General features: G+C 42.9%; 1 protein-coding gene across 5 annotated transcripts in view; it reads left to right on the forward strand.

The window, feature by feature from the left end:
- Positions 1 to 271: 271 nt before the first annotated feature.
- The window catches only part of CSMD3 (CUB and Sushi multiple domains 3), a 1,204,651-nt gene continuing 1,183,243 nt past the window's right edge, over positions 272 to 21,679 (forward strand). For all 5 annotated transcript variants that reach the window (XM_073330296.1, XM_073330291.1, XM_073330295.1 and 2 more), the window contains exon 1: positions 272 to 592. In XM_073330296.1, coding sequence (XP_073186397.1) covers positions 415 to 592 — 178 coding nt within the window. In that variant the 5' untranslated portion in view covers positions 272 to 414. The remainder of the gene's footprint in view (positions 593 to 21,679) is intronic.

A 21,679-nucleotide genomic window follows, 5' to 3' on the forward strand; every position in this document is an offset into this window, starting at 1 on the left:
AAATCCCACTAGTGTATTATTTCTTGAGCTGCTTTCCTGGGCAGAATTGATCTTCGGGGGCGGGGGGTGAGAGAAGAACCTCAATAGCAAATACTGTTCGGAGTTCATTCAGGAGATTGTCTGGGCTTTTAAGATGCTCTCCCTGGGTTCCTGGGGGATGCTGTAACAAGCCAGAATTGTGGTGTTTTTTGATTGTGAAGGTGGGGGTAACGGGCAGGGGTGGGGGAAGGAAGAGACACAATCGAGAGTAGCTGAGACTCTGTGCCCCTGTTGGAGAGATGGTTGAGTCCTCGTCAAGGTTGCTGTGGTATCCCAGAAACACCATTCACTCTGAGCTGTGACCGCGCACCATCAACAGCAACAACTCCACTGCGCCTGGCCAAGGAATAGGAATTAGGAGCTCTCCCGAATAATATGACAGGGATCTGCAAAGGGGAAATCCGTGCAAAGGAGTCGAAAATAGCAGACTTTTGGGACAGGGGATGTACTAAATGTGGCCGGCTGGACTTCATGCTGCTGAAGAAAATGGGGATTAAAAGTGGATTTACATTTTGGAACCTCGTCTTTTTATTGCTGGTTTCCTATGTGCAAGGTAGGGTGGTGTTTGGGGGGCATTTTGTAGGGGACCCTTTGCTTTCGGTCTGGGCGTTCTGAGTTCTCGCCCTTTACAAAGGTTTCACCGGGGGTACTTTACAATTTGAACAAATACATGATAATTAAAAGGTTGGGGGGGGGGGGGAGAAGGAGCTGAATCAGAGCTCTCTTCTGAATTAGGAAATGCAATTGCTTGCCAGCCAAGCAAGCCTTGGTGTTCAATGCAGTGACTGAGCTGAGGCTCAATAAATATTCTTGCAGTATGCTCAAACGGATACGTGAGTTGGTTCATATAGCCTCTAACTAGTGTATATTCAAGCCCAAACCCAGTGGATGACTTTTCTAGGGTGGTGGTGGTGTTGGTGGGGATTCCCCCCCCCCCCCCCGCCTCCGGTCAAACAAACGGATCTTTGCGGGAATATTTGTATCAATGCACTGATTAGTTTAACCATTCCGTAAGGAAAGTTAGAGAGGTGCACGGTGGGGGGGGGGGGGGCGGGGGTGCGGGGGGGGGTGCGAGTGTATGTAATGTATCTAAAGACATAAAGGCTTTTTCACACACGTGTGTATGCATGCCGGGTTCTTTGGTTGCAGAACAGCTGTGTTAAAAAAAAAATCATCTTTGGAGGCATGATATGCCGTTGAGTTCAAAGATCGAGCCCCGTATCTCTCTCTCTCTCTCTCTCTGTCTTTTTTTTTTTTTTTTTTTTAATGTATGGAGGACAGAAAGAAAGTCTTTAGTTGAAATATAAGGATCTGCGTTAAGTGATTGGGTGCAAACAGGTACAGGGAAATGGCATCACAAAAAGAAATGTGTCGTTTGAACAATGTGCCCCTCGAATATTAGGCAGACCTCACTACATGGGGAAGTGCTGACCCACACCAAGTGTGTCTCCAGCAAAGGGATCTGCGCTGGGACTCTTCGCATCCTGCTGGCCATTCTCCGATACCCAAAATAATCTCTGATTGTGGATAATTCTTTAATTTCTGATTAATCCCCTGCTTACCCCCTGCGCCACACACACGCACCCAGAATGTCTAGTAGACAGTATCGATCCTCTGCGAGTTTGAAGACTCGGTTGTTGCCTATCGAGGTTGCGTCCATACTAACTGTATGGAGGTTTCTCTTGTTAAAACGGGTGCCTTCCCTGAACTGCTGTCTGCGTTGGGCTTTTATGAAACAGTTGATTGTAGAGCGTTGCAGCTGGTTGTTCCCACACAGAAAGCAGCTCCGTTTGCATCCCATTGGAAATGATAATTCATGTTTCCTAGGGGTGTTGTTGTAGGGGTTTACCTCATCGCACGTTATCTCGACACTATAGCTGATGCGCGGAAGCATGCCCGGAATTTTAATATACCTTCTAATTACAGGAAGCTTTCCCGTGTTTACGTACCTTGAAGCAAGCTGGTCCCAGATTGTTTGCCCATTTCTGAAACAGGTCTGCGCTTTGGCTCAGAGATCAGGACCAAACCATGTCATGTGGGTCATTTTTTTTAAAAACGAGCTCATTAATACATTCTCTGTGTGACGTGTTTTCATCCGAATGTCATCAGTCTGTTCTCTGCAAAACCGTATTACCCTGAAATGTGCCTGATCGAAGGCTATGCTGGTTAATGGATGACTCTGGCAGCTGCTATTGTGAAACAGTTGCTTTGTGAATAGGAGTCGCGTGGAGGCAGCATCCTACAAAATTAAAGACATATATGATTTTTTCCTGGCTGTGGGGTGCTGACCGTGGCTTGAGTGTAAGTTTTCATAGCAGCTGTTGAATAACAGCTACAGTTGCCCTTGCGGGGAGAAAGGAAGAAGCACGACAGATATTCAGTGCGAAAATTGGGAAGACATGCAGAAAACCCTCCATTGACAGGATGAAGCCAGGACTGCACAATATTAGCGCCTCTGTGTTTCCTGGCCGCACGTACATTCAGAAAGATGCTCTCAGGGGTACAGTTGTCAAAATACAGTGCCAGATATCTCAGGGGCTGAACGCCATAGACTTCAGGTGGAGTTATAGATCCTCAGCGCACATGAGCATCAGACAGGTTTAGACTGGATGCCTAGATATGGATTCCCTTGAGAGTGCCAGGTTGGAAAGTATTGGCCTGTGCTGAGAGCAGCATTGCACGTCTTGTGAGCGCTGTACATTTCCCTGAATGAATGCATTTTACCTGGATTTACATTTTGTGTCAGGAAGGTTCCCCTGCTCCCGGAAACCTTGGCAGGTGCACAGACTGAATATCTGCCCTTTGCAAGCACTCCAGCTGTTGGAAGAAAGGGGACACCCAAACACGCAGCATCTGCCCACCCCACTGATGCCAAGGCCCCCTATCATGGTCCCTGCTTGCCAGGTCCTTGTCCGCTCTTCCACTGCCTCCTTATCACTCACTGACACTGCTAGGGTTGCCTAGGCCCCACCAGCCAGTACCTTTCATTGCGGCTTCATCCCAAACCTGGCTATTTTATCACTGTCTCGCAGGATGGTGTGTTCCCGGAGTCTCTTTCTGCTCCTGCCTCTAGAGGTCCCATGCCACTACTGTCTGCCCTACTACTGCCCCCTACAGTCTTGGTCCAAGGATAATTCCATTACCTCTACATCTGCTTTCCAAGTCCCATCTTACTCGGGGAAGCTTATACCAATGTCTGTGTCTATTGTGGGTGTGGGGGTCCCCCATATTTTTGTATGTGCATTATGTGCACGCGTTCACAGTTTCTGGAAATTTCAGATCTCGGCACCGATTTCCGTCCCGCGCATCTGTATTTCTACACCAATAGCAGTGAAGGGTTAAGTTCCCCAAATGCCTGTGTCTGCACGGTAAAAAAACCAAACAAACAAAAAACCCACCCACACACAAAAAACCCTAGTAATACGTATGTCAGAACTCCTACAACGGGGCTACAATGATTGGGAATTCAGAGCATGCACGGCTCACACAATCCCCTTTCAGGAGAAGAGCCATTCAGTTGGTCAATTGCCAAGTCAGTCCTCCCAGGATTGCAGGGGAGTAGGAAAGCGAAGAAACGGCACCTTTCACAAGTGCAAGGAGGATGACTTCACAGATGATCGCCATTGCCAAGCAGGGTCATCCCTGCCCCAGCTGCCCGGCTGGGAGACACATTTGTGTTGGAGCGGCAGGGCGGTTTATTCCCTGGAAATGTGTACTCACCGATTCCACTCTCCCATCCCCTCAACCTTCCCACGCACCCTTAGGAACAGGAATAAACGAGAACGTCATTTAGGCAGGAAAAATACCAACTAATCTTTGGAGACGCAGAGAGTCAATCCTCCCCGCCCAACTCCATCAGCCCTGGCAGCCCTTCCGTGCCCACAAATGGTGCACGGCGCTGCAGCGGGTTTCTCTGCGTGCTAGAGGTAAAGCCCTAAGCTCCTGGCTGTCCAGAACCGGCTCCTGGGACTGGGAGAGATACCCGTTGTCTGCTCGTGAAAATAACAGCCAGCAAGGGAACAAGGACATGCCTCTTCTACCTCCTCTGAGCTGCCGCCCAAAGTCCGAGAGCCGCAAGCGTCCTTGGGGTTGGGAACAGGAAGCGTTCCCTGCGCTGGGGTTTCTCCAGGCTGGGGCTGTGGTTGTCTGAGCCAGGGTAACTTTGAAAAGAAAGGGAAAAGAGTGAGATTTGCGCTGGCTCCTTGCGGTGACCCTTCCCGCGGCGAGGGAGAGGCCGCGGGAGATAGAAGGGGTCTCTCTGCCCCCTCTCTGGGTGGCACGGGGGGCTAGTTAGCCGGGAGAAGATGCGCCCTATATTTATTCGCCCGCCTCCCACACGCGGCTCATTTGTTTCCCGTTCACTCTTTGTTGCCTTTTCCCGAATCGATTGGCTGGAGGGGAGCGGGGAGAAGCTGCCCTTCGTGCGAGGGGCATGAACTGACCCAGGGGAGGCTTTTTGGACGATGAGCTTTCGGGGCGCCGAAGCGGATGATCCTCGCCAGATGATCGCTGCTGCGGCTGCAGTTCTGGGGGGGGGGGGAGAGGAGGGGGGGGTATTTACTAGAGACCTGACCACGTCCCGGGGACTTTCAGCTGAGCGGCCGCCGCACGGACACCCCCCTTCGCCCTGTCCTCCTGCGCAAAGACGCACCACCCAGCACCGCGCCCCTTCCTGGAAGCTGGGGAAGTTTGCGCTGACGACTGTAAAGTTAACAAGCCCCCTGTGGGGGCACTATGCTGAGTGCGGGGCTCTGCCCCTGCCTCTCAAGGCGCTGGCAGGGGGGGAAGCCCCGCCCAGGAGAACTAGCTGGCCCCTTCCCTGCCCTGGGGGAGTTTGGGCTCCCACGGGGGCTCGTCACCTCACTGCCTCCCAGAATGGGCAGGAGCAACAGGCGAGCGCCGCCGCGGACTTGCCCTGAGCCCACACAGCCCTGCAGGCAGCGAGCTGCGCGCCCTCACTTAGCAGGGGGCCCTGTGGGGCCAGCCAGCCCGGGCGGCGCCTAGTCAGTTACACCTGCATCATTAGCCGCCCCTTGGCTCTTCAGGCTCTAACGCGATGGATACGCGGCAGGTTTTGCCTGTGATGTTTAGGATAGAAAAATAACCACCCACGCCAGTGCCCTTCAAGGGCTCTCGCCTTCCTGGACCCAGAGGTGCTAGAACTGGGGGTGTGGGGGAATGCTGTAGCACCCCCAGCTTGAAGAGGTTTCCATCATATGCAGTTTGGTTCAATGGCTGGCAGCACCCACACTGTACAAATTGCTCCAGCACCCCTGCCTGCACCTGGCAAAAGGCAGGGGAATATACAGTCCGATAAGTGCTGCCTTGCATCTTCAACCTCATGAACATGACTTTAAAGGACAAGCCTGGTTTAAGTTAGGGAAGAATTGGGAGGGGATGTTTAACTGCACCCCCTCCTTTCCAGAAGTCCCCATACATAAAATAGCAGACACTGCAGGCCTTGTGTAAATGTTGTTTCACTAATTGTTATCAGACAGTAGATAAGCACAGTTCATGCCTGTGCAAGTGCATGGTGTCACATAAAGTAGGGCTATCGATTAATCACAGTTAATTTGCATGATTAACTCAAAAAAATTAATTGTGATTTAAAAAATTAATCACGATTAATCGCAGTTTTAATCACACTGTTAAACAATAGAATACCAATTGAAATTTATTAAATATTTTGGATGTTTTTCTACATTTTTCAACATATTGATTTCAATTACAATACAGAATACAAAGTGTACAGTGCTCACTTTATATTTTTATTTTGATTACAAATATTTGCACTGTAAAAATTATAAACAAAAGAAATTGTATTTTTCAATTCACCTCATACAAGTACTGTAGTGCAATATCTTTATCGTGAAAGTGCAATTTACAAATGTAGAATTTTTTTGTTACATAACTGAACTCAAAAACAAAACAATGTAAAACTTTAGAGCCTACAAGTCCACTCAGTCCTACTTCTTTTTCAGCCAATCACTCAAACACGTTTGGTTACATTTACAGGAAATAATGCTGCCCACTTCTTATTTACAATGTCACCAGAAAGTGAGAACAGGCATTCACATGGCACTTTGTAGCCAGCATTGCAAGGAATTTATGCTAAACATTCATATACCCCTTCATGCTTCTGCCACCATTCCAGAGGACATGCGTCTATGCTAATGATGCTCGTTAAAAATAATATATTAATTACTTAGTGATTGAACTCCTTGGGAGAACTGTATGTCTCCTGCTCTGTTTTACCCGCATTCTGCAATATATTTCATGTTATAGCAGTCTCAGATGATGACCCAGCACATGCTGTTGTTCTAAGAACACTTTCACTGCAGATTTGACAAAAGGCAAAGAAGGTACTAATGTGAGATTTCTAAAGATAGCTACAGCACTTGACCCAAGGTTTAAGAGTCTGTAGTGCCTTCCAAAATCTGAGAAGGATGAGGTGTGGAGCATACTTTTAAAAGTCTTAAAAGAGCAACACTCTGATGCGAAAACTACAGAACCCAGACCACCAAAAAAGAAAATCAACCTTTTGCGGGTGGCATCTCAGATGATGAAATGAACTCAGACTCAGATGATGAAAATGAACATGTGCGATCCACACAGCTTTGGATCATTATCAAGCACAACCTATCATCAGCATGGATGTATGTCCTCTGGAATGGTGGCTGAAGCATGAAGACGCATGTGAATCTTTAGCGCATCTGGCATGTAAATATATCTTGCAGTGCCATGCAAATGCCCGTTCTCACTTTCAGATGACATTGTAAACAAGAAGAGGGCAGCATTATCTCCTGAAACTGTAAACAAACTTGTTTTTCTGAGTGATTGATTGAACAAGAAATAGGACTGAGTGGACTTGTAGGCTCTAAAGTTTTATATTGTTTTATTTTTGAATGGGGGGGGGTTGTACATCATTCTACATTTGTATGTTCAACTTTCATGGTAAAGGGATTCCATAACAGTATTAGGTGAATTTAAAAATACTATTTATTTTGTTTTTCTTACAAATATTTGTAATAAAAATAAATATAAAGTGAGCACTGTACACTTTGTATTCTGTGTTGTAATTGAAATCAATATATTTGAAAATATAGAAAACACCCAAAATATTTAAATAAATGGTATCACATCATTGTTCAACAGTGCAATTAATCATGTGATTAATCATAATTAATTATTTAATCACACAATTAATCGTGATTACTTTTTTTAATCGCACGATTAATCGCTATTGATTTTTTTAATTGCTTGACAGCCCTAGTATAAAGGTTTATCAGGGGATGATGAGGTTACTCATAAATGGCAAAGGTACTCATGAGTTATGTAGATCATTATAAGAAAGTGCAGATAAAATCTTCAGACAGCATCATTGTGTGTGTGTGTGTGTGACATTTGCCCCAAAGAGTTAACAGACATAGAATCATAAAATATTAGGGTTGGAAGAGACCTTAGGAGGTCATCTAGTCCAACCCCTGCTCAAAGCAGGACCAACACCAACTAAATCATCCCAGCCAGGGCTTTCTCAAGCCAGGCCTTAAAAACCTCAAAGGATGGAGATTCCACCACCTCCCTAGGTAACCCATTCCAGTGCTTCACCACCCTCCTAGTGAAATGTTTTTTCCTAATATACAACTTAGACCTCCCCAACTGCAACTTGAGCCCATTTCTCCTTGTTCCGTCATCTGCCACCACTAAGAATAGCCTAGCTCCATCCTTTTTGGAACCCCCCTTCAGGCTGCTATCAAATCTCCCCTCACTCTTTTCTTCTGCAGACTAAATAAGCCCAGTTCCCTCAGCCTCTCCTCATAAGCCATGTACCCCAGCCCCCTAATCATTTTCATTGCCCTTTGCTGGACTCTCTCTAATTTGTCCACATCCTTTCTGTAGTGGGGGGCCCAAAACTGGATGCAAAACTCCAGTTGTGGCCTCACCAGTGCTGAATAAAGGGGAAGAATCACTTACCTTGATCTGCTGGCAACACTACTACTAATGCAGTCCAATATGCCATTAGCCTTCTTGGCAACAAGGGCACATTGTTGGCTCATATACTGCTTCTCATCCACTGTAATCCCCAGGTCCTTTTCTGCAGAACTGCCGCTTAGCCAGTCAGTCCCCAGCCTCTAGCAGTGCATGGGATTCTTCCGTCCTAAGTGCAGGACTCTGCACCTGTTCTCATTGAACCTCATCAGATTTCTTTTGGCCCAATCCTCCAATTTGTCTAGGTCACGCTGGACCCTATCCCTACCCTCCACCGTTTCTACCTCGCCCCGCAGCATAGTGTCATCTGCGAACTTGCTGAGGGTGCAATCCATCCCATCATCCAGATCATTAATGAAGACGTTGAACAAAACTGGCCCCAGGAGGGACCCCTGGGGCATTCTGCTTGATATTGGCTGCCAACTAGACATCGAGCCATTGATCACTACCCGTTGAGCCCGATGATCTAGTGAGCTTTCTATCCACCTTCTAGTCCATTCATCCAATCCATACTTTTTTAAGTTGCTGGCAAGAATACTGTGGGAGACCGTATCAAAAGCTTTGCTAAAGTCCAGATATATCCCATCCACCACTTTCCCCATATCCACAGAGCCAGTTATAGATGGGCGCTATATTTGCCTTTTTCCAATTGTCTGGAACCTCCCCCAGTCGCCACGAGTTTTCAAAGATACTGGCCAATGGCTCTGCAATTACATCAGCCAAGTCCCTCAGCACTCTCAGATGCATTAGTTCTGGACCCATGGACTTGTGCAAGTCCAACTTTTCTAAATAGTCCTTAACCTGTTCTTTCACCACTGAGGGCTGCTCACCTCCTCCCTGTACTGTGCTGCCCAGTGCAGCAGTTTGGGAACTGACCTTGTCTGTGAAGACTGAAGCAAAAGAAAAAGCACTGAGTACTTCAGCTTTTTCCACATCATCTGTCACTAGGTTGCCTCCCCCATTCAGTAATGGCCCCACACTTTCCCTGACCTTCGTGTTGCTAACATACCTGTAGAAACCCTTCTTGTTACCCTTCACATCCCTTGCTAGTTGCAACTTCAATTATGCTTTGGCCTTCCTGATTACACCTCTGCATGCTCCAAATATAAGACACCATGTGGATACAAAGAGATGGGCTTGGGAGCTTCCCATGGATCCTACAGGATCATCATGCAGTCTTATTTATATTATATCATAGAAATAAGCTGCACGTTTTTAACAGTGAGTATAATTAACCTTAGAAACAATTTACTGAGGGATGTGGTAGAGTCTTTATCACTTGAAGTCTTTAACTCAATACTGAAGATCTTTGCTATAGATCAAACAGAAGCTTTGGGCTTGATGTTGAAACTACTGGGTGAGGTTCTGTGGCTTGTGTTATGCAGGAGGTAAGACTTAGAGTGACCAGATGTCCTGATTTTATAGGGACAGTCCCGATTATTTGGGGCTTTTTCTTACATAGATGCCTATTACCTTCCACCCCATGTCCCGATTTTTTACACTTGCTATCTGATCACCCTAGTAAGACTTGATGTTCATAAGGGTCCCTCCTGGCCTTAAAATCTATTATATATATATATATATAATCACATCCTATTATTCTGATAGCCAGAAGCACATTTTAGCACCCGAAGAAGGAAGAAACCCAAACTCACTGTAGATGTTTGATGTATCTGCTTGACTATTTCCTATTTGGATCTATCTGTATTTGACATTATTTTGAAATTCAATAGACTACATCTTTAGATTACAGAGATGTAGCTAGAAATCTGAAATGTTCATGTCCACTAACCCATCCATTACACCCATGCTTGTCATCTATTCATAATATTCACAATCTCCCAATGAAAATATACAAATACACATAAATTGTTTCACTAACAAAATTACAGTGCAAGTAGTGATATGTAACAGAGTGCTAATAAAAGGCCTGATGAACAGAAAAATATGCCAATTATTAAAGGAAATGTAACTTGTGGCACATCCAGAATTAAATGACATGGTTATCTACACCTATTGATTTAGGAACAGTTTTGTTAATCTAGTTTCCATAAAATGATGTTCAGTGGTAAGAAAACTTCTACTAAGGAGAGATACGCTGATGCTATTTTTTGCCTTGAACTATTGTGTGTTGCTGCTGTAATCTCTTAAACAGGTTGACACATCCTATCTCAGAGGTGGCTGCGTTTCAGTGGTGGGTAAAATGATCCTTATATATTCCTTATCTTCATCATTGTAGTGTTGTGAGGCTGAATTAATGGATGTTTTTAAACATACGTAGAAATCCTCAAAGGGCAAGAACCTACAGAAGTGCAAAGTATTATTATTGTCCCTCTTCTTCCCTTCATCACATTGAAATAGTAGATCTTGAATGCAAGAGGTTTTTTTGACCTGCTTAGCTGGTTATTCAGGACACTGAGTACTCAGAAACTTCACATCGTGCCGTAATTTGCTCTCTTGATTACTCTGTAATTTTTATTTATAATTTTCTATTTTGTATAATTAAAACAATTGTTTTAACATTTTGCTCAAAAGTTACATTTTGCTTTTTTGATCCAAAGGGCCATGGCATTTATGAAGTAGGGTTTAAAGTAAGCTTATAAACAACCTGACACTGGTCACATTGGAGGCAATGTCAGAGCTTCTGCTGGCTTCAATAGTAGTAGGAATAGGGTCTTGGAGAGCTTAAATTGACACTGCATCTTGGATTGCAGTTTTCAGAACAGATATTTCTTTTGTCTCTGAAAAATAAATCACAAGAGAGACAATACATTTCACAAGACATTAAAAATATTCAATAGAAGTGCCCTTTGGAAATCTCACATTGCATTACAGACTGCAGCATTGCTAAAGTAAATTCTCCATGGCTCTGGATGAAGAAAATAAATTATATATTCTGAATACAATTAGAAAATGTTCTGTGTCTTTATGTCATACCGCTGAGCATGTCAACCCCTTTAAACGTAGGCCTACTAAATTCAGTGTAATGACATTGGAATAACGAGATGTTTATTTTATGTCTGTGAGATCACAGAGTGCCTGTGCTTTTTTGGCAGGACATACGCTGAACTACTGCCAGGTTACAACCGGGTTTTAATATTTTTATTAAAATTTCGGTTATGTAATAAAATGTTCTACAACTAGTAATAGGTGGCTGACAATGGTAAAGAAATCGAGATTTCAGTTTAGAATATTCCCAACTTCAATTACATGAATGGATTTCATTTTTACTTTGTATCCAATCCTAAAACTTGTTCTAAGTATTAGGTAAAGTTTGAAAAGTAGAAGTAATTAACGAAAACAAAGAACAGAAACAATTTTCACATCTGTTTTACTCTTTTCATCTTTTGCTAATATTTTCTTTACATTTGTCACAACAAAAAAACAGCCTCTGATCCTACAAAACATGACACTTCTGTGGTTTCAAGAGTAGAAATAAATTGAAAAACAAATGTCCAAATTCTGACCTCTGGGAGATCTGTGCAGTTAACTGAAAGGAGGATAAACAAAAGAAAAAGAATAAAGGTCACAGATCTCTGTATATATCCACGGCACACAACTCCGTACTAAATTCAGCCCATTCACTTTTGTGAATTTTCATGTGTGCATATTGCTGGGGGTGGGGGGGGGAGCCGATAGCTGCACTTCTGTCAAACATGCTTAACCTATTCTTATACATAACTATGTAGTCATTCTTAAACATGTCTGTGCTCACCAGGTGTCTTCTTTTAAAAGTCCATTCCACAAGAGAGTTCCTAATCATGTATTTGCTAAACATTACTCTCCTTAATCAGCCATAGAAATGGTCCTATAGATTTCAGTAGGGCAGCTTGCATAACATGAGAGTTGTCATGAGTATTATAGGAGGTCTAAATATAATGATAATATGTAATTGAAATGGCAAGGTCCAAACAATTTCTCTAACATCTTTATGACAATGAAATGCAACTTTATATATACATATTTGTGTGTGTATGATTACATTGTGATGATATACATGTAATACACTGATACACCACATGATCTGCACCTTAGATCATCTCACCTGTACTCTAACCAATACTCCATCCCTCCCAGGGCTACTTCTAACATTTCAAAGTTCTTAGCAGCTTTCAAATGGAAATAAAGCAAGGAAGAAAGCAAGTGAACTGGCAAGAAATCCTTGCACAATAACCAGCTAAAATGTCTCCATTTTTCTTCAGAATTATATTAATCTAAGATACATAACAGATCCTGAACTTAAGAAAGAAATGTGCAATATCTTATGTTCTGTGGACTAGAAAAAAGTTTTTGTGCCACTGCAGAGGTGAACTGATTGCAGAGAATGCTTGTCATGCTGATTTTTTAATACAAAAATGGAAAATTAAAGCCCACTTCTCTACTAGCTATCCAGCCATACTCTTGTCCAATATCCCCATGACACCTTTAGACAAAGCTTTTACTTTAAACATCTGCTCCTGACATCTATTACTTTCTCCCATTCCGCAAATGGGATGATCATCCACAGTATCTTCATTCTCCTCACATGACCCTCACTATTCTTAGCTTCAGAGACTTTGCCAGCAATATCACCCCCTTCCTTTTACTTGAGTCATTGCAGTGCTTTCCTGGGAAAATGAAGCACTACTTACATTTGGGAAGACATGTCTTTTGAAGGCCTTTGTGGGTCCTGAAAAGATGCCATTGAATTAGCCTCCATGTACCACATTTAGGAGAAGAGGAAAATTTTTTCCCCAAACTCAGACCTCAGCCTCTGCATAGTGAAAGTAGGGTCCCCACACTGCAGAGGGATGTAAATATTGTTGTACTTCAGAGATGCATTTTCAGCTCCTACTGGGGCCATGATGTGGCTTAATCTTCAGTCCATTGCACAGGGGAGGAAGGCAACAGCAGAATCTGCACCAGCATCATGCCTACCAGAATTCCTACATATGAACAAAGGTGATACACACAGTGAAATCTTTGTCCTCAGCAGGAGGGGGAAAAGGGGAAAGTTCTGAGGCTCAAGTAAAAGATGAAGCATGACAGAATCAATGTCGTGTCAATTTCGTAACATCATTACAACATTACTTTCTCACTAAAGTGTTTGCCCAACATGGAGTTGCTTTGGGATTTATGTAAAATGCTTCTGTCTGTATAGTAAGCGAACACTGAGAAGACAACAACCAATAACATCAACAGTTGTCAACACAGGCAGCTAGACTCTAACATCCCCATATTCAGTGACTCCTGCATCCTAGCTTCCCAGGGCTCCCAGGGATGTGCTACTAAGTTCCTTAGTATTCCCTAATCTTTTCTCATAGGCCACTGAAGTCACTGGGACTCTTGCCATAGACTACAAACACTGCAATGTCAGGATTCTAGAGTTTCTCTTGCATGCTCATTTTAGGGCATGGTTTTGATCCTCACAGAATAGGCAGGGGTCCTCTAAACCTTGTGGAGCTTGTGAAACTATAGTCAAATTTCATGGATGACTTTGCCTCCACATTTGACATCTGCCCCCTCCTCTGAGTTCTCCTCTGCTGTCCCTGCTATTTTCCTACACATTGCAACCTACTGAAGGCTAATGAGATTACACAGGCAAATGTGTGAATGCATAATCTAAAAAAATAGGGTTTCACCCAGGGCATAATTGGCCGGGCAGAACCTCTGATTCTGTTGATGCACAAGGTAGAATAGAATCTGCGTGGCTATCAAAGCCCAAGTGAATTTGTGGGGTTGATAATTGAAAAAAACAACAACCCCCCCCACACACACACATCTTTTACTTGAGCAATTTCAACATGGAAGCAATGAGATATAATGAACGTGGAACCCTCATGAAGCCATTTCTACAGAGATGCATTTCAAGGTAGAAATGTGTCTGTCACTTGAGAGTTGGCTTTTTTGCATTCCCAGGAACTTTGCTCTTTCACTAATAAACCCACATACATCACATTGCAGGTGAGTATTCATTGGCCAAACTCATTTGGATATATTGAGTTAATCCATTTTTTCTTTCACTTTCTTCCACTGTTTTTGTCTTCACAAAGCTTATATGTACTGTTTCTTATGTACCATAATTTCTTATGTCTTTAATTACTAAGCTCATTAGGGTAAGGAGCCTATTCTTTATCTGGTACACTTGGATGATTGTGCATTCCTCTGGGTCCTATATTAATATTAATTATTCATGGTTACCTGTCTCTTACAAATAATTTTCAACTTGCCCATATTCTCATTAACTACTGAATTCCCATATTTTACATTCTCATTGTTTCTTCTTATGAATTATTGCTGTCTTTTCTGTGTTATGTTGCATTATGATTAATGATGGACACATCCCCTTCTATTCAAAACACATTACTACTTATAGGGAAAAGTCAATACATTTTAAAAAAGTAACAAGATTTATCATGCAATAACAGTCTCTTTAGAAAAAAGAAAAGGGGTACTTGTGGCACCTTAGAGACTAACCAATTTATTAGAGCATAAGCTTTCGTGAGCTACAGCTCACTAGCTTATGCTCTAATAAATTGGTTAGTCTCTAAGGTGCCACAAGTACCCCTTTTCTTTTTGTGAATACAGACTAACACGGCTGTTACTCTGAAACCAGTCTCTTTAGAGGATCTGTTAGTGTAGATTGAACTAGGGTCTGCTTCCATTGACACCAATAGAAGTTTTGTCATTGACTCCAATGAGAGTATAACAGATTGCTATATGAACAAAATATTTTTTCTATAAAAGTTCAGCCTGACAATACTGCAAACTGTTTATACCAGGCAAGGGATGAAATTGATGAAATTGGAAATCTGTAAGGGCACAGTCCTGTAAGGTTCTGAGTTCCTCCTGAGCAATAAAAAGCACCCTCAAGCTCACACAGAAGTCAATATCATTAATACAAAGTGGATTAATTGTTTTTTAAATCAATGGGAGTTGAGGGCACTCAGCACCACTCAGAACATAGTAGGATCTAGCTATTCTATTTCTACTTAGTTTCTCATGCTACAATCCTCAGCAGGTTGTCCAACTGTATTCTAATAAAATAGGAAGTAATAAAATCTGGGAGTATTTATCAAGTTTTTTGCACTGTTGCAGAATGCTGTTGTGGGGGCGAGAGGGTGTTTAAATAAAGTAGCTACAGCACAAGATCTGAATTTTTTTTTCCAACCTCAAATACTAAGCCAAACAAATGGTTTCAAACTTAAAACAACTGAAAAGCAATTAATCCATTTAGTATTAGCTGCTTGCGAAAAAAAAAAAACTTGTAATTTGTTATAGAAATTGGCAAAAAAACATGAGAAACCCTGAGAGTTTAAAGTTTCTGGCTGATCTCTGAATCAAAAACATCTGAACAGATTTAAATATTTTGTGTAAACAAATTTGCATCCAGGCTGCTAATCTGTGTGCCAGCTTTCAGTCTGACATTTTCTGAAATGATGGAAATGCTAACTTCCTAATGTTAAATGGAGTTCATAGTGGAAAGGCTAACAAACCTGTCATTACATGTATTGTAGCACTTCTAAATGCCTCTTTATCTATTTAATGTTTCACAAGGGAATTAAATATATAAATCCTTGAGGGGAAAACAACAAACAACAAAATACACCTTGGTGTTTAACATTTCCACCATAACTATAGCATTGCTATATTCTCAGCTGGTCATCAGCCTTTGGAGATAGTGATGAAGAGAAACTATATGCCTTTTGAAAAGGTGGTGGAATTGTAGAAGCTGTCAGTGACCTCAAACACTTGACTTATTCTCTATTCTTTAAACACCCTAAACAACCACTGATATCAAAGAATGGAGAGTCAGACCAAAGTTTGCCCCTTTTCATGTATGCATCCAGGAATTACTGTAAAATAAACTTACAGTTTGATATCTCTTTAACCAGTTGTGATTGTTGTAGTGATGCCTATAGTTAGGGTTGCCTGATACTTTCCATTATAAGACCCTGTTTTCAGTTGCTTATATAACTGTGCCAAACTTTAATATTTTGAACTGAAATTTTTCCTGCTGGGTTTTTGTCTCAGGCTGATCTTATTTTTGGTTATTTATTTATTGAAAGTTCCAGCAAAAGTGGTTTAGCCGTTTTCTTAGCTTTATTTCAGTGATTTAATTTTGAAGCTGTAAAAATTCCATCTGCATTGATTATGCTCCATCTTCTCACAGCTCCTATGTGCTGACCAAATTGCTCATGTGCCATCTCAGACAGACAAGTTGGGTGAGGTAATATCTTTTGTTGGACCAACTTCTGTTTGTGAGAGAGACAAGCTTTCAAGGTACACAGAGCTCTTCTTCAGGTCTGGGAAAGGTACTCAGAGTGTATGTCTAAACTGCAGTTAAAAACCCACAGCTGACCCATGCCAGCTGACTTGGGCTTGCAGTGTAGACACTTGGACTCGGGGTGGAGGACTCTGTGAGGTGGAAAGGTCCCAGAGCTCAGGATGCAGCACAAATATGAATGTCTACACCACAATTAAACAGCCCCTTAGCCCAAGCCCTATGAGTCCAAGTCAGCTGACACTGGCTGATGTTGTAATAAGCCATAAATCCAGTGTCTTTATTAAGACCATGATTTTTGGTGTAAGATAAAATTATGAATTTAAGCTCCTAGGCTTGCCTTTTGAACATTCTATGCAGGTTTCCTTTGAGGACAAGAACTGACAGGTCAGATATGGAGAGATCATTTTGTGAAAAGTGTTTTGTCATGTGCCATCTCCACAGAGTAGCTGAGTATGCTCCATCCCAGAGTTGCACAGCTGAGCAGAACTATTCCTGCAACTGCCTTTGGCTGCTGAGGTTTGCTATTGAACATAACTAAGAACAGGGAGAATTCTATCCTGTGCTTTGAAAGCCCAGACTGTTACTACCAGACATTCCTGTGGATGGTTGAGCCCCAGAGCACCCACAAAGTCAGTGCCTGTGGGACAGGCTAGCAGGAAGAGGACTAAAAGGGGTTAGGCTTCTGGGGGAAAGGAGAGGAATCATAGAATCATAGAATATCAGGGTTGGAAGGGACCTCAGGAGGTCATCTAGTCTAACCTCGCTCAAAGCAGGACCAATCCCCAATTAAATCATCCCAGCCAGGGCTTTGTCAAACCTGACCTTAAAAACTTCTAAGGAAGGAGATTCTACCACCTCCCTAGGTAACACATTCCAGCGTTTCACCACCCTCCTAGTGAAAAAGTTTTTCCTAATAGCCAACCTAAACCTCCCCCACTGCAACTTGAGACCATTACTCCTTGTCCTGTCCTCTTCTACCACTGAGAATAGTCTAGAACCATCCTCTCTGGAACCACTTCTCAGGTAGTTGAAAGCAGCTATCAAATCCCCCCTCATTCTTCTCTTCTGCAGACTAAACAATCCCAGTTCCCTCAGCCTCTCCTCATAAGTCATGTGTTCCACACCCCTAATCATTTTTGTTGCCCTTCGCTGGACTCTCTCCAATTTATCCACATCGTTCTTTTAGTGTGGGGCCCAAAACTGGACACAGTACTCCAGATGAGGCCTCACCAATGTCGAATAGAGGGGGACGATCACGTCCCTCGATCTGCTCTCTGTGTCCCTACTTATACATCCAAAAATGCCATTGGCCTTCTTGGCAACAAGGGCACACTGTTGACTCATATCCAGCTTCTCGTCCACTGTCACCCCTAGGTCCTTTTCCGCAGAACTGCTGCCTAGCCATTCGGTCCCTAGTCTGTAGCGGTGCATTGGGTTCTTCCGTCCTAAGTGCAGGACCCTGCACTTATCCTTATTGAACCTCATCAGATTTCTTTTGGCCCAATCATCCAATTTGTCTAGGTCCCTCTGTATCCTATCCCTGCCCTCCAGCATATCTACCACTCCTCCTAGTTTAGTATCAAAGAAGGGTCTGTAAGTAGTAGAGAACACTCTCCTCTAGAAGCTAGAATTCAGCCCAGGATTCCTGAGTCTCAACTTTCCTCTGCTGTCAACAAATAGTTGTGAAATCCACGGACAACGTGTCCCAGTCATTTTCAGAGTGCCCATTTAGAGATATTTAAGGTCTGATTTGCAGAAGTGCTGAAGGCTCACATCTGCCAATTAAGTCAATTAGAGCTCTATCCTAAATATATAAAGTGCTGTAAGATGCTAAATACTCTAAAAAGTGGGGCCTTAGGCACCTCAGATTTGGCACCCAAAATTCATGGACTTCTTTGACCTTAGTCTCTATGTGCCTCAGTTTCCCATAAGTAAAATGGGAATATTAACACCACCTTCACAGGGCTGTTATGAAGATAAATTAATTAATATTTATGTAGGACTCATATTATGCTGATGAGTGCCATAAAATGAATACATTAATAATTACTTCAGAGCAAAGTCTGTAAGGTGTTTGATAAATAAGACATGGGTCACATATTGAATGATTCATAGATTTACAGATTTTTAAGGCCAGAAGGGACACCTGTTATCATCTAGTCTGACCTCCTGCATAACAAATGCCATAGGACTTCTCTGAATTAGCTCCTGCTTCAAGTCCAATAGCTGTGGTTGAACTAGAGGAGGGGTGGGTAAACTTTTTGGGCTGAGGGCCACATCTGGGTGGGGAAATTGTATGCAGGGCTGGGGCAGAGTGTTGGGGTGTGGGAGGGAGTGTGGGGTGTGGGAGGGGGTTCAGGAATGGGCTCAGGGAAGGGGGTTGGGGTGCAGGAGGGATGTGGACTGCAGGAGGGGGCTCAGGGCAGAGGGTTGGGGTTCAGGACAGGTGCAGACTTCAGGAGGGGGCTCAGGGAAAGGGCCTGGGGTGCAGGAGGGGTGCAGGGTCTGACAGGGGGCTCAGGGTAGGGAACTGAGGTGCACGGGGTGTGAGGTGCAGGCAGGGGCTTAGGGCAGGGAGTTGGGGGGCGGGGTGCAGGAGGGGTTTGGGCTCCGGCCTGGCGCTGCTTACCTAAAGTGGCTCCAGGGTGGCAGCGGCGTGCCCTGGGGCCAGGGCAGGCTCCCTGCCTGCCTGCCCTGGCCCCATGCTGCGCCGCTCCAGGAAGCGGCCAGTACCACGACCCTGCGCAGCCCCTGGGGGGGATGGGGGGCCACAGGGCTCTGCGTGCTGCCCTTGCCACGCCTCCAGATACCTCCCCCGAAGCTCCCATTGACCGCGGTTCCCCGCTCCCAGCCAATGGGAGCTGCGGGGGGGAGGGTGTGCCCGGAGGCAAGGGCAACGCATGGAGCCCTCTGCCCCCCCCACCCCGGGGCCCCAGGGGCGTGGTGCCCGCCGCTTCTGAGAGTGGCATGGAGCCTGCAGCACCACAGGGGGAAATCCCACAGGCCGGATCCAAAGCTCTGATGGGCCGGATCCTGCCCGCGGGTCGTAGTTTGCCCACCCCTGAACTAGAGCATATCTTTTGAAAAAAAAATTCAGTCTTGATTTAAAATTGTCATTGATGGAAAATTCACCAATACCCTTGGTAAGTTGTTCCAATAAGTAATTACCCCCATTTTTAAAAATTTGTACATTCTCTCTATTCGGAATTTGTCTACCTTAGACTTCCAGTTATTGGATCTTGTTATACCTTTGTATGCTAGATTGAACACCCCTCTATTATCAAATTTCTGTTCCCCATGTAGGTACTTATAGACTGTGATCAAATTACCTTTAACCTTCTCTTTGACAAGCTAAATAGATTGAGCTCTTTTATCACTATGAGTCACGTTTTCTGATTCTCTAATCATTTTTGTGGCTCTTCTTTGAACCCTCTCCAAGTTGTTAACCTCATTCTTGAACTGTGGACACCAGAACTGGACATTTTCTTTCAGCAGCAGTGACAGGCGTGCCAAATAAAAAGGTACTTGATATTCAGGTTTATACACCCACAGCTCTCATTAGTCCTTTTGGCTATATCTCAGTGGGAGCTCATGTTCAGCTAATGTTCAGCCAAGACCCCACAGCCCAAGTATTTTTTCAGAGTCACTGCTTCCCATCCTAGAGTTCCCCATCCTGTAAATATGGCCTGTGTTCTTTTTTCCTAGATGGCTGACTTTACATTTAGCCATATTGAAACACACACTGTTTGCGTGAGCCCATCTTAACAAATGATTCACATCACTTTGAATCCATGACCTGACCTTTTCAGTATTTACCATTCACCCAATCTTTGTGTCACCGGCAACCTATCAGTGATTGTTTTCTTCAATGTTATTCATAAAAATCTTAAATAACATAGAGCCAAGAACTCGTCTTTGAGGAACCCACTAAAAACCTACCTGTTTGATGATGATTGTCCATTTACAGTTACATTTTGAAACCGCTCAGATAGTCAGTTTTTAATCCATTAATGTGTGTCATGTTGATTTTCTGTCATTCCAGTTTTTAACCAAATATCATGGGATACCAAGTCAAATGCCTTACAGAAGTCTAAGTGTATTATAACAACACTGTTACAATTATCAGCCACATTTGTAATCTCATCAAAAATGATATTGTTAGGTTCACAAATTTTGTTTTCCATAAACTCATGTTTATTAATAAAACAAAATTTTGAATAGCTACTTATTCAGTGTTCACTATTCATTTTGTACATTGAATGAGGGGTTCTGTGGAAAACACAGTATGTAATCATAATGCATTCACACAAGGGGCTGAAATAAAGTTGCACAAGCAAGTTAATTTTCGCATTTCCTAATCTGAGTTGGCCATCTTAATATTCCTTTAACATCGTTTTTTGGTATGTAATTAGATTTTAAATACTCTTAAAATTATATGTTTCTATGTGTCCATTATACTTTTTCTCCCCAGTACAGTATTTACTTATGATTAGATTCTGGTACCTGTTTACTTCATTGGGAATAGTTGTGAGGTAATGGCCCAATTCAACTCCAAGAGAAGTGATGGAGAAAATCCCACTGATGTCAGAAGGAGTTGGATCAGATCCTAAACTGCTAGTCAACATCAGTAAGATAAGAATCTGGTCCTGGGCTTGCTTACATATATTTTAAATATAATTTGTTTTATAGCTTTGAATTTTAAATGCCATTATTATTATCTTCCATAATAACATTGTCTGACTGATTTTAACTAACTAAGGTTTTATTAATGGAATCAGGCATTTGAATAACATTTTTATATTACATATAGTTTTCTCTTGTAATTATACTTTAAATTAAACTAAGATTGTGGGCTAGATTTCTTGTGACTGAAGCCAGTAAATGTTTTTCAATCACTAGAGTTGCAAAAATAAAATACCAGCTGTAGAAGAGTGGTTGAAAGGCATAAAAGAATCAGGAGGAGTGGAACTGCTTACTGCTGTGTTTCATTAATAACTGAACTATCTTCAGTAAGATCTCCTGAATTAATTAAAAGAATAATTGTCCAAAAACAAACAAACAAACCCCAACAATACTATGTTAACAATGTTGTTTAATTTCTGAAGTTATTCATTCAAAATTTCGGAAATGCCAGATTCATGGTTCTGCACACAAATGTAATTCAACCCCTTTGCACATTTATCCTGTGCACTGTATGAAGTGTGAGTCCTGTGGAAAAACTAGTATGTCTTCATGTAATTAAATATTGTGTTAATATGGTATGTACACAAAGGGCAAAAATCTAGCATTTACTAATTTCCAAATGCTTGGCTTTCCAATCTTGGGATAAAGAAAAGGCACTTCTCTAGCCCAAAGGCTTTCCCCTGGCTGTATTACAAAGGTTTT

This window comes from Lepidochelys kempii, chromosome 2 (genome assembly GCF_965140265.1).
Source record: "Lepidochelys kempii isolate rLepKem1 chromosome 2, rLepKem1.hap2, whole genome shotgun sequence".
NCBI lineage: Eukaryota > Metazoa > Chordata > Testudines > Cheloniidae > Lepidochelys > Lepidochelys kempii.